The sequence below is a fragment of the Aplysia californica genome, unplaced genomic scaffold, assembly GCF_000002075.1.
Source record: "Aplysia californica isolate F4 #8 unplaced genomic scaffold, AplCal3.0 scaffold00011, whole genome shotgun sequence".
NCBI classification, from domain to species: domain Eukaryota; kingdom Metazoa; phylum Mollusca; class Gastropoda; order Aplysiida; family Aplysiidae; genus Aplysia; species Aplysia californica.
The window spans coordinates 369,648-393,105 of NW_004797281.1; the positions used below are offsets into that span (position 1 = coordinate 369,648).

General features: G+C 39.2%; 2 protein-coding genes across 4 annotated transcripts in view; one reads left to right on the forward strand and one right to left on the reverse strand.

Moving 5' to 3' along the window:
• Positions 1–1,227: 1,227 nt before the first annotated feature.
• Positions 1,228–21,556, reverse strand: LOC101864112 (protein GDAP2 homolog). 2 transcript variants are annotated; one of them, XM_005089951.2, is made up of 13 exons: positions 21,457–21,556; positions 18,644–18,806; positions 17,716–17,858; positions 16,637–16,790; positions 15,309–15,397; positions 14,054–14,130; positions 13,448–13,610; positions 12,558–12,738; positions 11,466–11,619; positions 10,311–10,450; positions 8,962–9,016; positions 7,665–7,808; positions 1,228–6,188 (listed from the first exon to the last, which is right to left on the reverse strand). In XM_005089951.2, the coding sequence occupies exons 1-13, from the start codon at positions 21,539–21,541 to the stop codon at positions 6,141–6,143; spliced, it is 1,596 nt and encodes a 531-aa protein (XP_005090008.2). In that variant the 5' UTR covers positions 21,542–21,556; the 3' UTR covers positions 1,228–6,140. The 2 variants fall into 2 exon arrangements, with proteins under 2 accessions (XP_005090008.2, XP_005090009.1); XM_005089952.3 differs by having other exon boundaries at positions 21,452–21,532.
• Positions 21,557–21,591: 35 nt separating this feature from the next.
• Positions 21,592–23,458, forward strand: part of LOC118477841 — a 3,404-nt gene continuing 1,537 nt past the window's right edge. Inside the window, exons 1-2 of one of the 2 annotated variants that reach the window (XM_035970265.1) lie at positions 21,592–22,050; positions 22,457–22,556. In XM_035970265.1, the coding sequence (XP_035826158.1) occupies positions 22,037–22,050; positions 22,457–22,556 (114 nt within the window). In that variant the 5' untranslated portion in view covers positions 21,592–22,036. Of the gene's footprint in view, positions 22,557–23,458 lie in introns of both variants that reach the window. The other variant, XM_035970263.1, reaches the window with a different exon arrangement.

Genomic DNA, 23,458 nt, shown 5'->3' on the forward strand with positions numbered 1-23,458 from the left:
AAAAACCCAAAACCAAAACAAAAGCAAACGAACAAGGAACCCCCCCCCAAAAAAAAAGCTCAACAAACAAACCCAAACCCCAAAAACCAAACAAAACAAAAAACCCGGAACCTGCCAACGACACTGACCAACCACGTCATTTTAGTTTAGCTTTTAATAGATTTTGATGGCACTTGCAACAAAATTAGGTCACACAAGTGCCGAAGATTAGAGGTGTTAGAAAATATTAACAAACACTTAAAAAAAAGGGGGGGGGGTTCGATGTCGAGGTTCTGTCGTCTGCTTTCGTCTCTACTTTCTGCCCCCACCCCTTCACGTCTTTTGCCTCCTCCTCTGGGCTCCGGACTCTTTCTGCAGCTTGTCTACTGCTACTCATTAGCTCCTTCTTACTGCTGCTGTCTTTCAGCCACACCCCTGATCTTATGGTAGGAAAGATCTACACCTAGCATTCTCGGATAAGGGCGAAACATCTCGGAGGTCCCGTGTGCAAGTTGCGCACGTTAAAGATGTTTGGTGGTCAAAATTCGATAAGAGTAGGCTTTGGCCGCCACCCAACCAAAATTTTTAATTTTTTACTAGCTTGAAATGTTTAATGTGTACCACGTGCCCATATGACCTTATGCAGTTGCGAGAGCCCCCCCCCCCCCCAAAAAAAAAGGAGGAGAAATAAAGACGAAAGATGTTTTATAGCAAAGAATGAGCAAACCAGACCAGAGCACCCGCCAAGCACCCACCGTGCCCTTTTATGATTTGTTTCCTCACAGTTTCGTTACATAACATAAGCGAAGAGAAACACTTCCAAATGGCAATGGCCAGTTTGGAAAAGTAAAACAAAAAGAAGAAAACAGACAGAAGCAAAAGAGGGGAAAGAAAGAAAGTACATGTAGGATCTATCGGTTGGGTCCTCCAACTACCCGCCGCACCATTATAAGTCAGATCAGATAAATCTTTATTGACCAGACTCTGACATTAAAAGCTGCAGAGCTGGCCTACCATAGAAAACTGCATCTCCCCTCGACGCTTAACGGCAACAGAGGATGAAAAAGTAAAAAGTAAAGTAAGTACAAGGGAGTAACAAACACAGAAAGATGGAGGCGGAGGGGAGATAAGGGCGATAGGAATGAAGATGCAAATCCCAACAGAGCACCTGCCAACAACCCACAGTACAGGGAGAGAGTAGTAGTAGTAGTAGTAGTAGCAGTAATAAAATACAACAACACACAAATGTTTACATAGTACATGTATCTTGAAAAATTTATTTCCGTATGAATTGATATGACTATCCAGTGGAGGAGACAGGGGCAGTATCACCTCAATGACATAACACCACAAAGTGTCAGGAATAAGACCAGACCACATTTCACATTGCACTGTAAAAATTTGATCAAATGTGGCTGGGCTGCATCAAAAATACACCAAAAAAATACAATCAATAAAATAGAAAAAAAAAAAAGATCATTCTGCTGTTAACCTTGTTTGCAAAAATCAGAAGACAATAATATACAAGATGTTTTTTAATTAAAAGACTGTCAACAATTATTATCTAAATAGCACAAGCCAAATGTTTTAAAAGAATAATAAACAAACAACAACAAAAAACACCCAACTACTGGCAGGCAATAATAACAATTTAGGTCAATGATTCAATATGCTCACCCTCTCATTTTCAAGAAACATTAGATACTAATTATATAAAGATCTATGCAAACATTTCATGAGAAATAGCAGCAGAGCATGAATATAAAGCAAAAGTGTAAGAAAAGTTTATTAAGATTTTTAACACAACCATGTTGTCCGATCTGAAAATTCTGCTACTGATACACTGGTTGAAACTGTGGTTTCTGATTGATACTCAATAACAACAAGCACAGACACACAAAATTAATACAAACAATGGAAACTGCTGTATCCATCTGAAGTAAAAAAAAAAAGTAAGTGTATGGGTTTAAAGCCCCTATCAACACAATTAGGTTATTCAAGAGGTGGGACCTCCAAATTTCACATCCGTCTCCAGTGGGGAGCAAGCAAAATGGGTTGAGAGCTTTGAAAATTCCACAAAATGATCAGAGTTCAAGAATGCCCTGTCTGGGATTTGATCCAAGGCCATCCACTTTGATTTCTAACATGATACCAGCTGAGCAAATGGAGTGCCCTGGGTCTGAAATAGTACTAGAAGACAATTATGAATCTCTTACAAAGGGTGAAAAGGACAAGAGCAGGTCACAAAACAATTTAGACCATTACACAGAATCAGAAAAGACAAAAAAAAAAGACACTGGATCAGTATAAACAGTTAAGTAAAGGGAACAGTAAAAAATACACCATGACACGAAGTTCAATAGACCTGTGACACGAAGTTCAATAGACCTGTGCCGACATCTTCAATTCACGACAATAGCACCCCAGCTTTAAACTTCAGTTTAAAAATTATTTTGCTTCACAGTTTAAATAATATAGTAATGTGGAGGTGAGCCTGTCATGTTGAGACGCCTTCTGTATTACTCTATATATACATACAGCTGAACCTGCTCAAAAGGCCTGTTAGACAATCACCTGTACAAATGGCCACTTCCCACTAACCCCCTTGCAGTTTTCCTATACTATAATGACATTGTCCGAGATGTCCACCTGTCCAAGACAACCACTTTCTCCTCAACAAGGGTGGCTGTCCTAATATAACAATACATTTAACTTACTTCTACTTTTCAATTCAATAACCTCGACCATTTTTTTCGTATGGACATTGTACGATCTTAAAGATTTTTAAATACAGGGAGCGAAATGCTCCCAAAAATTTACTTAAATGATCTCAGCAAAACATTTGTCAAGTTCACCCTCAAGACAAAGAAACATATTGCAATTGTGTTTTCATTCATCGAGGACACAAATTCTAGTCACTAGACAACGTTTAAATATGCGCTTTTAGGGAGGGGGGGAATTTAAATACAAAGGCATTACTTGAATATTTATACAGATTGTGTAATACTGTTTCCTTTATATCTGAAGCCTATAAAACAGGCAATAAAATACATGCATTATGAAATATACCAATGTTTGTTTCTTTTTAGTGTATAATGGTTCCAAATATGAGATGAAACACTGTTTGCTGATGATTAGACACGTGTCCACTTCGTCATTAGAGAGTTAAGTCTTCATTTCTCAGGCCCTGTTGAGCAGGAAAGGAAGAAAAGCAGGTTCTGCACTTTGTACTACTGGCAGTTCTCAAGTTATAATAATACAAACTTGCTCAATTAATGGCAGTTCTCATATTTGTATAATTGCTTTCCTGGTTCAGGATTTTACTGTGCAAAGATTTTGCCCTGAACTTTTGAGTAAAAATTGACCAGGAGATTTTAGTATAAGGGAGTAGACATTTAAGGTTGAAGACATTATAAATCCAAGCTAACAAGCAGACATAAACACCACACATTGTTCAATGATAACTGTTGCGTCAGAATAGTGCAAACTGGAGGAAAGAACAAATATCGTATCACTAAGGGAAAAATCTGTTCCAAGCAAGCGATTTGGCTGGCATGCATAGCTTTGATGCCTGCATGATCAAAGCACACACTTCATAAGGCCCTTCCAGGCCACACACATCTCACAATCACAGTCACAATATCAAAAAGACTCTCTCCCTTTCACACTTTAAGTCCCAGTGGCAGGTCCAGCCATAGCCATACACAATCTCCGAAGCACACATTATGACCGTGTTCTCCCGTCTTTTATTCGTGTGTCGAGCAGCGTTTGAGACAACTTATGTAGCGACATCTTCAAATTAAATACAACAACAAACTACTGCATCCTTTTTTTTTCACGCGTCACTTGAGTTTATGATTTTCTCGATTCTAAAAGAAAGTTGCGAAATCAAGACGTCCATGAAACGTTAAAAGTGGTGCAACTGCATTGGAGCACATGACACCGGGGCACTCAAATTGCAAATTCAAAATATTAGTAAAATAACGAAATAAACAAAAACAAGAAAACAACCCAGTGTGCAATATTTCTTCAAGAAATTCAAGTCTTCTACTGAATTATTTCCAGTCACTGTTTTTTTTCAAACTTTCTGATACATTATATCCGACTCTGTAAGTCAGCCACAGCACTCCTACTTACATACCAAAATAGCTGAAGTAACCTTGTGGTGGGATGAGAATAAAAAATGGCTCATAATGATAATAATAATAACAAAATCACCTACACACATTTTGGAATCTTTCTCTTATTATTCATTAAAAAACAATCATTTGCGGCAATTTTTTCCAAAACATATAAAAAAAAAGAGAAGATAACGTAAGATAAGATAAGATAGAATAAGATGAGACAAGATAATACTTTATCGTCACTGAGGACCAACCCACCAACCTACATTAACAAACCCTTAACAGTGTAGAATCTACGTTTTCTTTTTAAAAATTCTTTGTGAAAACATGGTAGAGCATACAAAACCATACAGCGTACACAGTAGCATAGGTAGCTATGAACGGAAAATACAAATCAGTTTTGGTACAAAAGGAAGGTGGTTCATCATAGCCTTTGCCTTTGCATAAAGAATTGGTACTTGTGAGTAGCTAAAAACTATCAAGACAAAAGCATGCTGTTGCTGCCACATGAAAAAATGGCTACTTCCTTTTGCCCCTGCCTCTCATGGTAAGCCTGTAGTAAATGCTGTGGCTATTTCAGAAAACTGAAGGTACTGTTGCCTTTGAAATCTCCAGATATTTTAATTATGGGCTATATTCATCTGATGGTTTCAGTTCTAAATAACAAGGTTTAACTCCAGTTTTGTTTGTTGGTTTTTAAAAATGTTTTTCAAGAAATCATTTCAATAGTGCTTAGATTCCCTTTAGAACTTACCCCATCCATCAATATTTCTCAGTTTGAAGACTGTTCAGTACCGTAAACAAAACAACATCATTGGATTTCTATTGAAAGAGAAACACTCCAGATCTGCCTGCTCCCTCCATGATTAAAATGAGAAAGTCTCACAGAGTAACAAGTCCCAGGAAGAGAAAAAAGAAAATATCCCTCCAAAATTGACTAGGATTGAGAAACTTTTTGACGACTTTGATTAGAATGGTTAACCCTTACAGCTGCAGCTGTGTACCTCACGAGTTCTCGTTTCCCTAAGTCCCAGTCGCATGTATGTATAATATATTTCCTTAACAGGGCACTGGCAACCTCAAACCATGTAGCATATTTTTACCGTAATCGATCCAAACGTCTCTGAAAAATATTTTTCACGTAATCTTCTTAAGTTGTATTGAAGGCAGTGAAGAAATGTGTTTTATGTTTGCAAAAAGTTGCTGACGCAATATCAGTATTGTTGGGGCTGAGTAGTCAAGGACTCCAGTATTATTTATCTGTGCCACAGGGAAGTGAGGGCTAAAAATAGCCTGGTGCTGTAAGGGTTAATTACAAATTGCACGAGTAAACATAATTTAAAGTAAAACCATGTGTGGGAAGAACTGAGAAATCTATAGAGTCAAATTCCATATAGGAAAAAAAAAAGTGCCTATTGCAAAAGTGATGAGATGTTCAGAACAAAGGGAGACGTGTCTACAGTTGTGATACGCTGTTAAAAAACAACAACAACAACAAATGTTTAAGGAATGAAAATATATTGAATTTATACATTCTTCTGCCCTTTAGTTTGTGTTAATTTATCACAACACTGGTGAATAAATACTATCTCCCACAAACAAATGGCACATAAAAAAGAGCGTACCATCTAGTTGAGAAAAATGTTCACAGCCAAAACATTTCTAGATCCACTTAATTATTAGCCTATCTTAGCACATCGAACAGAAAAAAAAAATAATGAAAAAACCATTTTACATTTCAAACATTATTAGAAAAATAAAGCGAAGCACACATTTGCCAAAAGCAAAACAATGTCCCATTCATGGCACATGGGCGTTAATTTTTCAACTATTTCACTCAAAACAGGTCATTTCAGACTCACAAAAAGCTCAGGATTTATTCATTTATCTTCACACATCCATTCCCAGAACAAACATCTCACACTGTTTTTTCCTCTCAATACCTCATTGGTGTTCATTTCTATGGCTTCATTGCAGGCTCCAACAACAACAACAACAACAACAACAGCAAAAACAGCAACATCATCAGAAAGCACGTCATAGTCCCTCCGGCGTGTCGGGAACCTCGTATCTGGCACCGTTCACCTGACAACAGAAATATGGTTTTTATTATATGAGAGAGACAAACAGAAATATTTTTCATAATAATATTAAGTAGTGAGAAAGATAGACAGAAAAATGTTTTATATTTCTCAGGGTAGTAACTCAAGTATTGTTGTAAGTTGTGACTTTGGTGAAAATGACTTTCTTTTTACATCTTGCATGGGGCTGAGGAGCACATGCGCTGTAAAAAGAGCAGTCACATGATATTATAGTGAAAATACTCATCAAACTGATATAGTGGAGAAAAATAACTTTTTTATTCCTCCTGCTAAATTGGATAAACCAGAGTTATGACAATTGTGCTGCTACCCTGTGAATCAGCAGTGAAAGAGACAAACATAAATATGTTCTATACAGTCGAACCTGCCTTAACGGAAACCTGTATAAAACGGAAACCTGTCTTAACGGAATCTCCCCGCTCCCCCCTTGATATATTCCTCTTTAATTACCTGTATAAAACGGAAACCTGTCCAACGCGGAAACGGAAAGAAAAATCCGCTCACTTCCGAGGGTTTCACCTGTCTAAGACGGAAAATGCTTTGCCCGCTCAGCCCTGATATGAAACAAAACTCGCAAGTTTAGTTCCGTCGGCTATAAACTTAACGCAATGGCCATGCTGCTGGACGAGGAAGGGGAGTAGGGGTGCAATTAGGGGGTAGATATTACCCCATCATGTGAGCCCTGGGCGATGCAGATGGTCAGTGTAGTGTGGGTGGGAAATCTGACGACTGTCCGTGAGAGTGCTCGAGTAGCGAGCCACTACGGAAACTTTCCTGAGTAGCCAGAAGCCAGAGGTGTGAAATTAGATTGACCAATGCCAGCAGAGAAAAGAGTTCCTCGAATCGTTGTTACAATGATGGCAGTGAGGGGTGGCACCTTTGAGTGGGGCTAAGGGTGGAAGCAAAGGAGATGTTCAAACGTTTCTGTTTTTAATAGGTCAAAGAGTGGTCCTATGAAAAGCAAGCACTGGTGGTAATTGGACAAGTAAGACTGACGCATGTCATTATCAGACAGGATAGCAATTGAGAGGTGTGAAGTTTTGACCACTGCTTGCCGATCGGACAAGCGATCCTTGGTCCCACCGGCTGGGCTTTTGAACCCCCCCCCCCCCTAAATTCCCCTGTCTAAGACGGAATTTTCCCCCCGCTCCCTTGTGATTCCGTCTTACACAGGTTCGACTGTATTTAGCAGTGAGAGAGACATAGAGAAATATGTTTTATATTTAGCAGTGAGAGACAAACAGAAATGTATTCTACTTAGCAGTGGGAGGGACATTAAAATTTTTTTTCTATTTAGCAGTAGTGGAGACATAAAGAAAAGTTTTCTATTGAGCAGTGAGAGAGACAAACAGAAAAGTTTTCTATTTAGCAGTGAGAGAGAGAGATGAGAGAGAAAATTCAGAGGCGTTTTCTATTGAGCAGTCTGAAAAAAAAAAAAACCGAGCACAGCCGCACAGACCTGTATGTCGTGCTCGTGGACAAACTGGGGGATGTCGATCTGGTCGGGGCTCATCTTACTGTACAGGAACTGGACACCCTTAAGGCTGTGCACCTTGGGCTTGATGTCCGACGCCGTGAAGGTGGTGAAGAACCATGTGGCCAGCTGTGCAGGAGAGAGATAGTGCCAGAGATTTTTTGATTTGTGGTTTTTCTCTCTTTTTCTTTATATAATGCACCACAAAATGCAGCAGATAAAAACCTGTAAATTCTTTGCCATATCAACAGGCCGAAGGGTTTGAACTAAAATGGCCGCTGGATCGGAAAAGAAAAGTTAAGTTCTTTTTTTTTTCATTTTCTTTTGTCATGTGTCATTATTTTGGGTGCCATGTTAATGATCTTATTCGCATCAGACAATCATTGACTACGAGAATGTGTGTCAGTAAATATAAGGGATGGCAGTGGGAATTTGTGAAAATACCTGAAAAATGTACAAAGTTGCGTTTGCTCACAAACAGACATTTAAAAGACACAACTTATATGGGGTTAAACAGAAAACAAATGTTTGGAATAATAACTGTTCTTTTAGTGAAAAGCAGCATAAAAAATAACATCCCTATTAATACGATGATACTTCAACAGTAAGTGGAAACAATAAGAGATTTAAATAAAAATAATTAGATCCATTTGTTAATATTTCATTATTTAATTCACTAATTTTTTGCTAAATTTCTGTTGCCTATGGGGGGGGGGGGCAGAGCACTTTTCCACTTTCCTCAAACTGAGAGGCCAGATTTTGAAGCTATTTGAGTGTCACCAACCCTATCAATTAATACGGGAAAGCACAAAAAAAAAAAATCACATACAGCCAGCGATAGATGCAGGAGAATAAAAGCTTACAACACTTTCAGTATTTTTTAAAAACAGACTTAGGCCAGCATCGTTTGAATTTTCAGCGTTCGCAAACATACTTAATAAAATGTTGATGTCATTCATCATTGTCGTATGTCAAAAGACAATATTTTCAAAAAAAGAAAAAAAACAACCCTGTCTTACTTCGGGCAGGACATTTGCCAAACTCTATAACATTCTCAATTTTCATTAAAAAAAGTTGTGGCATACTATAATGGAGTGCGCTCATATGACCTTATGCAGTTGCAAGTGTCGTACAACACTTACCAAAACAAAACAAAAAAACAACCCCAATAACAACAACATCAACCCCCCCAAAAAAAACCCCCAAGAACAACAAAAATGACAATGATGAATGATGGCAACAAAAATGATGCGCTGCCCCAATGCTTTAGGGCATGTCTTACCTTTGACCACCAGGTGGGATGGACGATATAAAACTGTTTAAGATTTTTCTTGTATCTGAAAAGAAAATGAAAAAGCAACAGACTATGAGCAGAGAGCTTTTTCCACTCAGCAACTTACTTGATGGTAAAAGATTTACATTCCCATCGTCACAAACCCAATGTCATTAGCAGTTTAAAAAAAAATATTATAGTTGAAATCATCCATGACAGCCACGAGAGAAGTGATTATCTTAGACAGTTTTAGTAACAGTTTTACGGCACTAGCAACACAATAAGGTCATGTAAGTGCCGAAGATTAGAGGTGTAACAAGGGAGTAACAAACACAAAAAAGAATGAGGGGAGATAAAGAAGATAGATGTTAGATAGGAAAGAAGAAGCAAACCACACCAGAGCACCCGCCAACCACCCACAAACTTAGGTTAGCAGCCACAAATAGAAAACAATGATGAATATTCACATTATCATCTTAAAGAGTATATAAATCAATTGTAAGAAGCACTGCAACTTCACAACAACAATTTGAGTTTGAGTTAAGAGAAACACATCGACACATAATGGTCATATTATAGTGCAGGGAGGAAGCAAAACAGATAGACAGAAACAACAGAGGGAAAGAAAAGAATCAGGACCAACCAGTGACACCCTCCAACCACCTGCCTTCACAGTAACACATAAATTATGAGACACCGTGGTGAAATCTGAAAAATTTTTAGGTAGAGTATAACGGCACTTGCAATACAATAGCATCATATTAGTGCTGAAGATTAGAGGTGTTCCAAGAGAGTAAAAAGCACAAAAGAGAAGGAGAGGTCAGGATGATAGATGTTCGCTAGGAAAGGAGCAAACCACACCAGAGCAGCCGCCAACCACCCGTGTGGTGAAATCAGGAGCTCGTCAAAATAATGAAATCGAAGATATCAGCATTTTCACACCGGTTGGGCAATTTTTATCAAATTTATGTTTTTGCGCCCAACACCTTTTATGTCTATTCAAAAACACATTTCCGGGTGTACTTTACAGAAAAACACTAGTTAAAGGCACAAAAAGTTAAATCTTTCAGTTTCCAAGGACTCTCAAGCTACAGAGGTCACCAAACTTTGGCGGCCATTTTCTTGCTAATTTTTCCTCTGAAACCAGGCAACCCCTACCTCCTTCAATAGTAAATATCTCAACTTGTACTCAAGATAGATGGCCTGTTTTTTTTCATCAAAAGATAGATGACTGAACAAGCTTTAAGATGATACCAATAACTCCACATGCCCAAAAATTGACAAGCATCTGATTCCACCAAGTCGTGACACAATGTACTTGTTTGACTGTGTGAAAGAAAAACTAGTGCAGAGTGTACCTGTGATCTAGGAAGCTGTACACCATTTTGAGGTAGTTCATCGGGGGCTGGTTGGCTCCGGAAGTCAAGGTGTGGAAGTAAACCAGGACAAAGTCGGTCTCCACCACCGGGTCCATCACACGGATGAGATACAGGAGAACCTAAGAGAAGATAAAAGACATGTTTAGTTTTCGTAAGAGTTTTACGGCACTTGCAACACAAATAAGGTCATATAAGTGCCGAAGATTAGAAGTGTTACAAGAGAGTAACAAACACAAAAAAGGAGGGGAGATAGAGAAGATAGATTTTGTTATTAAGGAAAGAAGGAGCAAACCACACCAGAGCACCCCCCAACCACCCATGAAGATAAGAAAAGAAAATACAAGATAAGATTAGAGAATAAAAGATAAGATATGGTAAGATACATAAGACATGGTAAGATTCAATATGATAAGATGAGATAAGATAAGAAAGGATGGAATTTCCTTTATAGTGAGCTTGACTATGAAAACCCCCCCAGATCACTGACATTAAGTTGTAGCCTCGTTTCCATTTCTATTCCTATTCAGGAGAATGTGTAGATAAGTGTGTAAAAAGAAGATAGAAATGTTGTTGTTTTTGTTTAAGTAGAGGTTTTACGGCGCTCACAACTGCAAAAGGTCATATGAGCGCCAAGGGGAGGATGTCAACAGAGAAGTCCTTACAGGGAATCAGACTTACTCTGCTCACCTCTCTCGCTTCAACAGCACAAAGTCTGCTTTGACTATCAAGGTACCCCGGAAATAGCGGGTCACAAGAGTGTGACAAACATACAAAAGAAGTAGAGGAAAATGAAAATAGTAAGGATTAGGAGAAAAAAAAGCAGCAGTTCCCTGTTGTAGTTCAGGCACAGTAATGAGCATGACATTGCTGGATCAGCCCATTTACAATTGTACCATGCATTAGAATGAGAAATGTTCCCCCTGTGGGAATGGCCTAAAGACACTTCAGTCAGTAGCACTGCCCCAGGGGGTGAAGATAGAATTTTAGAAACGAAACCATAATTCCAATCATTAATGACATGGAACACAAGCATTACCTTGTAGATATACAAAAAAGAAGACAGAACTAACAACCCAAAAAAAAAATCTTAATTCCAATTAAGAATGACAGGGCACATGCAGCATAGTTATTTACCTTTTCTGGGTCAGCAGTCTGAGCAGGGTAATTTTTACCGACAAACACAACAATAGGACGGCCAAAGTGATCCACTCCGGTACGGTACAAACAATGGTAGGCAGCCACATCTGTGAGATCTTCCGACTTAGCCCGCTGGAGTAACCTGTCGTACCTGCCAACAGTTTCGGAATCATCTTTCCATAAAACAATTTGCCTGAATAAAGTTTATTCTGCAGTTGTAACTGTACATATTTTTACATTGTCATCGACACACTTTAGATTACAAAGTGGTTTGCATAAACACACAATGGAGAAGGTTCTACAATTTTCACAATATTCAGACAGTAAAACAATGATAAAAAGCTTTCATATATTCACTTTGTTTTCCAGATCTGACTTTCAAATGTTAAAGTGGGACCAGTAATTAACTTCAAAACAAATTGTTGTGGTCACACTGAAAATCCTTCAGAATTTCAACTAATGACAGTACCTGATGCAAAGTATAGCCAGTGTTACTCAGATTCGTAAAATTGCATTGAAAATGCAGACACACAATAATACAAAACAATACTTTTTAGTTTTAGTAGAGTTTTTACAGCGCTCGCAACTGCATAAGGTCATATGAGCACCAAGGGGTGGATGTCAACAGAGAAGTCCATACAGGGAATCTGGCTTACTCTGCTCACCTCTCTAGCCTCAACAGCACAAAGTCTGCTTCGACTATCAAGGCACTCCGCAAATAGTGGGTCACAAGAGTGTGACAAACATACAAAAGAAGTAGATGACAAATGACGATAGTAAGGATTAGGAAAGAAAAAGCAGCAGTCCCTGTTGCAGTTCAGGCACAGTTATGAGCATGACATTGATGAATCAGCCCATTTACAATTCTACTGAGCATAAGAACATGTTAATGACCGCCTTTGGGAATGGCCTAAAGACACTCCAGTCAGTAGCATCGCTCCGCGGGGTGAAACAATACTTTTTAAAAAAACCCCAACTAAACTATTTGCTATCCCGAGATATTCTAGCGATGTGAAAAACAAGCTATAGACAAATAATTAAATTTATAGTAAGCCATTTACACATTTGTCATTTTCAATATAGGCCCACCTTCGACGAACTTCCAGCTTTTTTGCCTCTGCAGTGTTCTGCTGTGCCATATGGCGGGATTTCACTTTGTCAGGGTCTTCCTCCATGTTGGCAAAGGGATGGTGGCCGACGTCCAAGGCCATGGACTGAGCAAACTCTTTGTTCAGGTCGATGGTCTGCTCAAATTCTTCATCTGTAGCCTCTGTGCAGATTGAAGAAACAGAATCCGAGTAAGTGTATGGGTTTCAAGCCCTGATCAACAATATTAGGTTATTTAATGAGCGAGACCTTCGAATTCAATGTCCCTCTCCAACAGGACAAAGCAAAATGGGTTGAAAGTCTTGAAAAACTTGAGATGACCCGGGTTAAAAAAACGTCCAGTATGGGGTTCGAACCAGGACCATCTGCTCTGTAGTCCAGTGTGATACCAATTGAACGCCCAAAAATTCCAAATAAGTAAACGACATATGTAGCAATGATGAGTTTTTGGCGTACAGTACAAATGATTATCTTGGACAGGAGGCCGTTAAAGATTGTACATACTAGAATAGCTTCCTCTTAAGCTTGAGAACTGCACATAATCTTTCCATACACAATGTCGGAGCATTGGAAGGTTACATGATACAGAAGCTATGCTCTGCTTCTTTCTTTTCCCTCGATCACTCTTTTACTATACTTGTCTTTTTTTGTGTGTGCACAATCTACACTGTGCCGGTACTCTACGTCTCAAATGAAAGAATGCTTAAACTATTTTCACTTTTCTCCAATTTCATTTCTATTATTATTTTAAAAAAGTAAATTTATTAATGATAGATTTTCAGAGAATTCAAAGTTTCTTCACATTGTAAACAGGACAGACAGACAGATACAGATACACATGAAAGCACATGCACACACGTACACACACATACTTAATGCAGCAAAGGTAGGCTTGTCCAAGATTCTAATCTGACGCTCTTTAATCACAGGTTCACCGTCTTCGTTTCCAATATCACTGGGCAGATGGTCAAGAGCTTCGTCTTCTTCACTAGAATTCCTTGGGAAGTACAATGGAAGAATTTTTCTATACACTTCCTGAAAATGAAAAAAGTCAAGAGTGAGTATTTTAAAATACTTGCTCCAGTATAAAGATAATACAGGTAAAAAGAAGATAGTATACATACACAGATATGACTAGCTCTGAAATTACTTCAATCTTTTTATTTGAAATTGATTTATCAACATTTATTCAAGAAAAAAAAAATTGTCAAGGTTCAAACATTTCATTTTTCAAAAGAAACTGACGTCTATAGAAGAATTCACTGTGACAAAAATTGTGGCGACAAAAGCTGTACAGAATGCCTTTGCACATAGATTCCCATTCACTTGGGAAATAAAAAAAGCAAAAACCTTTGTGTACCGTAACTAATGCTGAACGAACAATTATATTGGAAGAATTCAGAACATTTTTTAAACGGGCTTGTTCAGTTTGATGAGTGACTGCGAAGCTCTGAAGTTATTTATAAATCTTTACTTACCAAATTTTCTTCTGTGCATGCAAAAACGATGAGATCAATAGCTTCGGGATGTTTTTCTAGGAAGCGTCTAACTGTACCTGAAAGGAATAAGAAGAAAAAGAGTACATAATAAGATTCAGAAGGACAAAATCCCCTCATGTTAAGAAATAGTGACATAATTCACCTTTGCGCTTGTGGCATACAGTATTCTTTTATTTTATGATTAAAGTCTAGTAAGCACATAGTAAAATTGGCAGAATGCAAAAATCTTTCCAAACGTACGAATTTCGCTAAGCACTCGTTTCAGATTAAAAAAACCCAACATATATAAGACCTGAAAATCTGTTTGCTATTTATATGCGTGTTACTGTTAGGTTAAGTTATATGCAAGCTAGACTATATATTTTTTTAAGTTGAAGTTTTTTTTAAAGTCCCCATCAACACACTTTGAATCAATTTAGCAGGCGGGCCTTGACCCTGCCAGTTAGGGCGAAAGCTGTGCTGAGAGGGAAATAACTTCCTAGCGGAAAGACAGAGATAATTGATACTAATTCTCCACACACAGGAATTAAACTAGGGTCTTCTGCATAGGGCTGTGAAGTACCTAACCGCTACATCACAGATGCCGGAACACAGCATTCATATAAAAACTTAATGCAATAGCTTGAACAAACTTTATCCAAATAAAAGCTAACTATTCTTAAAATATTCTGCAGTGTTCAACTCTAAGATTGTTTATTTCTCTGCATCTACCCATGCAGCAGACTAGACTAGCACATACATAGCCAACAGGCACATAGAGAACAGATTTACTGGCCCTGTACTTTTTTTCTCATGCATGTATATTCTTTGTATTCAAAATATGAACATAGCGAAATTCGTTCATTACGGAAAGATATCTGTGTCCTGCTGATTTTGTTACACGTGTGCAACACTGTATGTTCAAGACAGCCATTAAAACAAAAAATCCAGTAACAATTTTGCAGACTTCAACTTTTTGTAACTCTAAATACCACTCCTCGACATCTGAAAATGTTTTGATTCCTGGAGGAAATACGACAACGCAGATCAAAGGCAGTGTACAGACTACAAAGATCACCAGACTTTGGAGACATTTTCTATTTTGCTCTCCTGACTGCTCAATCTAGTAGTTCAAAGGCAAGGAGGAGGGTATGGTAATCTATAGCTGCCAGCTTTACAAAACCGAAAAACGAAAGTAAGTTCAAATTAAAAAACAGAAACAATGAACTGTTACAAAAAAGTAGCACATTCTTACGTATTGCTATATGAGCTCCTTTCTCAGGGGGATAGTTTCTGCGGACTGTGTGGATTGCTCCAAGACCAAGGACTTTGATTTCTGTCTCTCTGAAAACACAAAAAAGGAAATATTACACAGAAACAGTTATAGGGTTGCTCTCTTACAAGGGGATTACTAAGTTGAACTTTGAGAAGGGAAAGGGGGGGGGGGGTGGGTAGGTGGTCTGGTGGTCAGATGGGGTCATTATAAAAAAGAAAAAAACACAAGGGGGGGGGGGGGGGGGAGAGAGTGAAGTGGTCATTTGTATAGGTGATTGTTTTCAAAAAGTGGCTGTTAGAACAGGCGTGACCATAATTTATTTAGCTGGAAAAAAGATCCTTCTGTAAAGAACTTCAGGAATAATATTGAAGGTCATACAAAGTGCTCACAAAACCTTCGGCATAGCTGCCAAAAACTGACTCGATCCATGCAGCGGGTCAAGATGGTGGGTACTGGCTGAGTAAACCCCCCCCCCTCCTCCCCCAAAACCCTTAACACACACACTTTTCTGTATTCAATAGATTCAAGCTAGTCAAAGTAGACCTTCAGCTAAAGATCTCTCCAATTGACTTATGAGCTACGTTCTTCTTCTTATTTGCATATCCTATCTCTTGTTGTTGTTGTTAGCGATCCAGTAGCATCTGAGCGTTAACTCTTCTGCATGATGCCATTCGGTAATAGTTGCATGTTTGTTCTAACTGTTGTCTTGAGGAGTAGAGGCAATTAGATGTGTGGGGTAGCTTGGGAAGAAAACATCCCCTTAAATCAGTTAGTTTTCTACAGAAAAACAGATGATGTTCCACTGTCTCTGAGGGGTAGTCACACAGTGGGCAGGCAGCAGACTGCTTTACTCCAATTCGGTTGAGATGTTGGTTGAGGGGTACATGTTGTGTTCTAAGTTGGAAGATTATGGATTGATCTCCCCTCCTCAACTCATTGATTGGATCTTTGACCAGTGGTTTATTCATGTGGCCATACATCCTCCTTCCTGTATCCTATCTCTTAACACTCCACCTACGCAGAACGAGCAACACTTATCCCCACAGACCAGGATACGGTAGCGGTACAAGCTATATCACACTGGCGCCGATCGGCGTCCCGTGGGGGCAAAGCGTTAAAAGTCAATACCTTTCCTTCAGCATAGGCAAGTTCATGAAGAACAGTACTAGAAAAGAGAGAAACCATATTTTACTAAAAGAAAACTGACTACAGTACTCAGATCTTCCAAAACATATTTAACACTTTTTTAACCTACAAGCTGACTGCTATGCTACTGCCATTATGACAAAACCATTCCTGTTACTTACTTGCATATCTGTAGGATTGTCCTATAGCAGCTAAACAGAGCGCTCTCGGCGGCTGTAATATACTTAACGTTGTAGCGTGGACCCACTGAGTGGATGACATAACGTGCTGGTAGTTGATGGCCTTTGCTGAGTTTTGCTTCCCCAGTCTTGCACACTGAAAAGGTAAAATAAGGTAAGTTAAGATAAGATAAAATAAGATAAGGTAAGATGAGCTGAGATAACAGTTTATTGATCTCCGGAAAGAGAAATTTGTTGCAACATGGTTATTACGTACATGCACACAAATATTCATCACCATACATATACATACACAAATGCAAACACACATAAATAGTCATCGGGTGAAATACAAAATAACAGAATGGAAAAAAAAAAAGTATAAAACCTGGCAAGAGCTACCTTTTAGACCCATGTTCCATTTCAATAACCCGAGATCAAATCTATCTACATACTTGACTTAGATATCCTGATATCTTTTCAAAAACCCTTTGATTTATGCATAGTTGCTTTGGTGGCCATGGGAACGAGAGCCGTTTTTAAAATAATCAAGACGGAAGATGTGCCACAGGCCTCTCTATTCGTTGACTAAATGTCTCCAAAATTGGTGAGAATGTGCCAGTGCTTATTGGATACTTTCGTACACTAGGATTTTGGGATATGTTTCAAAGTAATTAAAACTGTTATCTATGTGGGTAACAAAATCACTTGTAAATTAAGACTGTTGAAATTTTCTGATTTCATATAACGTGTGAAACTTTGCTTGCATGCAAACAAGGCTTCCTGAAAGTTTCATGCAAACAGGATAAAAAGTATAGGAGTAGTGGGTAAATAACTATCCAAAAAATGCTGTTTTGAGAAAATAAAGCCATTAGTTGTAAAAATCTGACAAATGTTGTGCCATCTTCAAGTTTTCGAAGGTTGTAAACTTATATTTCACACCAGCTTTGTCATTTGACAATTCATTACTAATATCTACAATCCCGTAGAACCTTTTTAATGTTAAAATGCCACTTAAGTACAAAGGAAAACATACATCCGCATTTGTTCTTTGCCAAGCAAAACAAAACATGGTCACTAACCTCGTAAATCCTCTTGCACCTCTTTAAACAGCGCCTGTCCACCCTGTCTGTACAGCTCATCACTGAGTGAATTTCTATCATTCATGTGCTCATTGGTTGCATGGGTAATGGCATTAACATTCAGCTTTGTGATATTCCCAGACCTAAACAATAAAAAAAAATTCTCTATATAAACAAGTGCAAAATAACTCATTCAAAAAACAAAATATCGTTCTCTTCACTGCCGGAAGTTTTGAAGGGGAGGGGTTTACCTAATTTATATGGAAACCAAAATGTGGCCTAGAGGACTCGTGCTCTCCTCTCTTACCGAAGGTGATAGATTCAAATTCGGTCTAGACCTGCATGTCTAATTTTCTCTTCTTTTTCTGCATCTTCTGCTTTAATTTTTTTGTTCTCACCTCCTTTTTCCTCATCTTCCTCCCCTTTCTTAAAAAAAGTCTCTCTTGCTTACTCAGAGAGGGATGGAGGTGGGGGGGAATGGATAATGGAGGGTGGGGGGTGGCCTCCTGACTCCATGAAAGTTAGAATGTTATAAATGCATTAGAGAGGGCAGTGAAATTATTGCATTTAAATAACCATGTACAGGCCTTATAGAACATATTATCATTGCGGTAGACAGTCAGCTACACTACGGTCAACTATACAGGACTTACAGTAGATCATATTTTCAAGGAAAAACATCAAGTGAACCTGAATGAAAAATTCACTGCGCCAACTTCTGATCCTTAGTTTGGTTTGTTAAAGAATGGGTCAGTTGATATCCAATGTGCAACAAGCATTATATAATTATCCCCCCACACTCCCCCAAATCATTTCAGATTTACACAAATCTGAAATAAGAACTATTTTTTGTTACAGAAGGAAAGTCTGACAGCTTCCACAATTTTCCTTCTGAACTCACAAGAGACCACAAAATATAAACTCATACCAAAGAGCTATTTTTGCATTCAGGTCATTTCTCCAGGGGAAGGGGGATCCATCTTCTTCACCCACATTCTCTCTGGGTTGCTCCAGTAATTTTGTAAAGTTCCATCTTGTAATTGTGGACGGCTCAACAATTTCATCTCGAGTTCCCAGAGAGTCCATTTTGGCTGAAAGAAAGAGGGAAGGGCATTAATGCAGCTCAGACATTTTTACTCCAAATCCATGTGCCACAATTTGGGGGGGGGGGGGGGGGGGGGTGTTGCATGATTGCAATCTACACATAAGATTATAGCACAGGGTACAGTGCTGCCTCTCTATTACACAATCAAAATGGTCCCCAAAATTTTTACAATAATTCGTAAAGAATTGTATGGGAGAGGGAGTCGATTCAATATTTTTGTATACTGTTATACTTTACATTTTTTGGAACATTGTTCTCTGGAAAAGAAATGAGATGAACACTATAGCATCCCATGCTAAAATTAGGGCAAACTATGAGTTTGCATTCAGCCTTTCTCATCTGGCACATCCAATTTTGTTTTACCCATGCACACTGTGTTCAGCATCCGATAATTTGTAGAATTAAATACTCAAGGCAACAAGTCTTCATGTCTCTCAGTGCTAACAAAAATGTTTCACACATCCTGCAAACAATTTCAGTTAGGAATAGAGAAGGGAATGTTTTTATTTTTAACAACTCCCCTCCTCCCAAACAAAAACAAATAAAAATTTAATGGGCATTTAGCAGCAGTCTAAAGCCTACAGCCGTCTCTTGTTGCGACCTCTGACTGAGAAGAAGGGAATGGTTTGTATCCTTTATTTGCATCAGTCCTGCCTTGGTCTGCCTGTGGCCTTAGCTTTAAAGTGCACACACAAGACGTCCACCTGAATTCACTAGGTTAACACTTTGCCCCCCCCCCCCCCCCCCCCGGGATGCCGATCGGTGACGGTAAGAAGCCGTCCCTTTTCCCCACAGGACGCCGATCGGTGCCGGTGTCATATAGTGTGTACCGCACCTGTATCCTGGTCTGTGGGGATAAGGTTGCGCATGTGGGTGGAAAGTGTTAAACAGCCACTTTTTTCTCCTCCCCAATACAATCATGGCCATGGGTGGCTGGCAAAAACAATATTAACAATGAGTCACAATGGTAATAGACTAATACAAAAAAAGGTAGGGAATTGAGCGAAACACAATTTTAACAACTTTTTACAATAAAAGTTAGGTACTCTAATTGAGCTCTCAATCTCATGGATCATGAGTGGAGTCATAGAGACTAAACATTACTGCTCATGGATGATGGAGACGACTTGGATACTTTCAGTACAGTAGAATATAATATGACTATAGCGCCACCTGCTGCAGTAGGACCTTACTAAACAGAAATTCCCTTTTTTTGTTGTCTATGAAACTCAATACATGAAGCTACAGCGAGCACCTAGTCCTAGCACACCTCTGTGATTGGCCCAAATATAATGATATAGAAATATGACGTATTTCCGCCATCTATTTTTGTCATCTTCCGGGGCTTCCCCCAAGACTCTTGGGTTTTCAAGACTCTTGGGTTTTCCTCGCCAGTAACTGTTGACTACATCTCGTCGTGTATGTTGGATTTTTTTGTTGAATAATTTATGTTATCTTTTACAATCTCAGCAATTCTCGTTCCATAAATTTAAATTTACCTTCTCGTCAAAGTTGTACACACACACACACAAGCGTGTGGGCACACATACACACACACACGCGTGCACGCACACACACACACACACAAATGGTCGTGCACATACAGCTCAAGCAGTCGGCAATGAAACGTAGCGACGTAGCCCATCACAAGTTAAGTGGCTAAAGGGGGCCGGCCAACTGGCGAGAGAATCCACAGAAGACGATAAAAATAGATGGCGGAAATACATCATCTATATTTGGGCCAATCACAGAGGTGTGCTAGGTGCTCGCTGCAGCTTCATGTAAACTCAATAAACTGTGCTCGGGTATAACAGGGCAAGGAAAGGCCCGAACTTGGATACAGCGAGAGAGATCAAGTGAGCTCTAGCTGGGGGAAGGGGGGGTTAGTGCTGTAGGCGGGATCAAAACCGCCAGTCAGCGGCCTTGACAGTCCAATGATGAGTAAGTTGAGAAAGGAACGCCTTATATGTGGGGGTGGGGGGCTGTAGGTGGGCTCCAAACAGACAGTCAGCGGTGCAGCATAGTGATTGACCAGTCCAGTGATGAAAGTGAGGTGCGGCAGGCGGCAGACAGAGATGGTGCGGAGCTGGAGAGATGCATTACGTGAGCCACTCCAAAAGTGGCTAGGCCAAAAAGACAGTAAAAGAAGAGGAGAGCGTGTTGTGTGTGCTTTTCCTGTAATTCCCCTTTACATTCCAGCCTATAGATCTAGCTGGAACTTGCCTCCTACAGCAGGATTTTTCTTCTGCAACTTAAAAGTTAAAGTCCCGCTATCATAGCCAGCCACGTTCTACAGTAGTTACTGACACTGTACTGACTAATCTATCATTCTGATGCAACGGAAAGACTTCCAAAACGAGCGCCCACCCCAAACACTACCCCTAGCCCTCTAGTTCTACTGTCTCATAGATCTGATCTAGACTCTAGTGGTCGCTCGTTACGGGGGAAGTCCTGATAGTCTACAACTTCAGTTTCGTTAAATTTTTCGGAGCCCTAAAAATTGGATTTGAACCTGTCTATCACTATGCGTCAATTCTGATCAGTTACACATAATGAGAGGATACATAAAGGGGGTGAAGTGACTTGGACAGGAAACACAACAGCATCATGACATGAATTTTACCAACAAACCTTACACAAAAGATCACGAGACTTTCTTGAGCTATACAACTCGTTCTGTTGTCTGCTTTTATTCCACCATTTTGGCAAATAACAAGTCATGTGATACAGACAAGGGGCATAACGCTAAAGAAATTATGGAGAGCCTTTTCTGTCGGATTGCCGACCTTCACAAGGAAGCTTCGGGGTTTTTAGTTTTTAGTCTTTAGTTTTTTTTACCATTGAAAAAGCAACTGACGAATAGTCTGTTCAATACTGCTCACTACTCATGTAATGCCACGGTCTACTTCATTGACAATTAAAATAAATTGTGATAAAAGCTTGGCTCGGAAGGAAAAGAATAAACATTAAATGGGTTAAGTAGCCACTGATACATTATTGTACTTTAAATAGGCCTATATACTACTAGATTCTATATAGTTTACTTTTCCCTCTTCCAATTTGACAAAAAGCGCCTTTATGTTGCAAACATAGTGGGGTGGGTTTAGCTACACACTGGGCCAACGACGCGCGTCGGTGGATTGAGGCCAAGCTCCGTGCCCCGCGCCATCCATCTCTTGACCAGAGGCAGGGGTCTCTTCTCGCAATGACAAGGCTATGAGTGCAAGAAGGTAACCCATTGTTAGTGTGGCTTAGTTTTACACTTTCAACATTATTCTAGCTTCGATTTCAGTCTCTTTTTGACTTGGTATAAATTCACGGAGTTGAAGTGATGGGCTCGTGGTCAAAAGAAAGAACGTTGGAATTCATCAAATTGTATAGATATCACAGATGTCTCTGGGATGTAAAAAGCAGAGATTACTCGAATAAAATCAAGAGGGAGAGAGCGTATGATGAGATGGTAGCATTTGTCAAATCGTTTTACCCCGATGCAAACAAGGACACTGTTGTTTGTAAAATCAGCAACCTTCGTAGCTCTTGGAGAAAAGAGCGAAAAAAGATCCTTTCTTCCCAGGTCTCTGGGGCGGGCTCTGAGGAGGAACATGTGCACACTCCAAGTCTGTTTTATTTCGACAGCCTGAAATTCATCGCTGACGCACAGTTTGCAAGAAAACGGGGAGAAAGCAGTAGACATGATGGTTTTAACAATACAAGCACGGCTCAGGAATCTGACAAGGTATAAAAAAAACCCTGTAAAAAAATAAACCAAAACCCAAATACATGTACCCTTCCATCCTCAACTTCACGAGTAGCCACATACATAGTCTTTCTTTCTTCGTTGTTTCTTTCTATAGACTATACATCAAGTCTTCCTTTCATATACCTGGCTTTCACTTTTCTTTATAACACCACCTTTCATTTCAAGTTTCTTTTCTATCTTTCTTTATTTCCTTTTTTCTTTTCGGAACTTTTAGCTTTCTCTCCCGAACATATGTTAAAGATACAAAACAGTGGTTTCATGCGATCTATCTCTAATTATCGTGAGGGATCACGAAGTCACAAACCACAGTAAATTCCCTTTGCTATGGAACGCTAGTTTTTGTTTGTCTGTATTGTGCTTGTTTGCTTGTTTAGGGGATTGCGCGGAGAAGGTCTCAAGTGAGGAGTGACTGAGCCCAGAGTTTCAGGAGGAGGGAGAAAATTTCAACTACTAAATATTTTTATAATAAAGTCCTTTAGAAACAAACAGGTCACATTGAAGGATAGAATCTGGATCGAGCTTCACTTTTAGCCCAATCAGGAAAGGAAGGGAGGTCTGTGTAAAAAAAATTCTTTATGAACAGGAGGAGTAAGAACAAGAAAAAAATATTTTTTCAGAGTGAAAATTGGGAATAGGGGTGAACTTATTTTATTATAATTGAAGTTTTATATGCCCCCATTGACACTGTTAAGTGTTTAGATAATTTCGGAAGCGGGTTGCTTTGACTCTATCTGCCAGGGCCAACCTGTCCTTGGTTGGAGGGATACAACGTCCTGTGGAAAGACAGATATTTGCGATAATAATTCTCCTTTTTCAGGATGGTAGCCACACAAAACAAATGATTGGATGAGAGGAAGAGAGAGAGAGAGAGAGAGAGA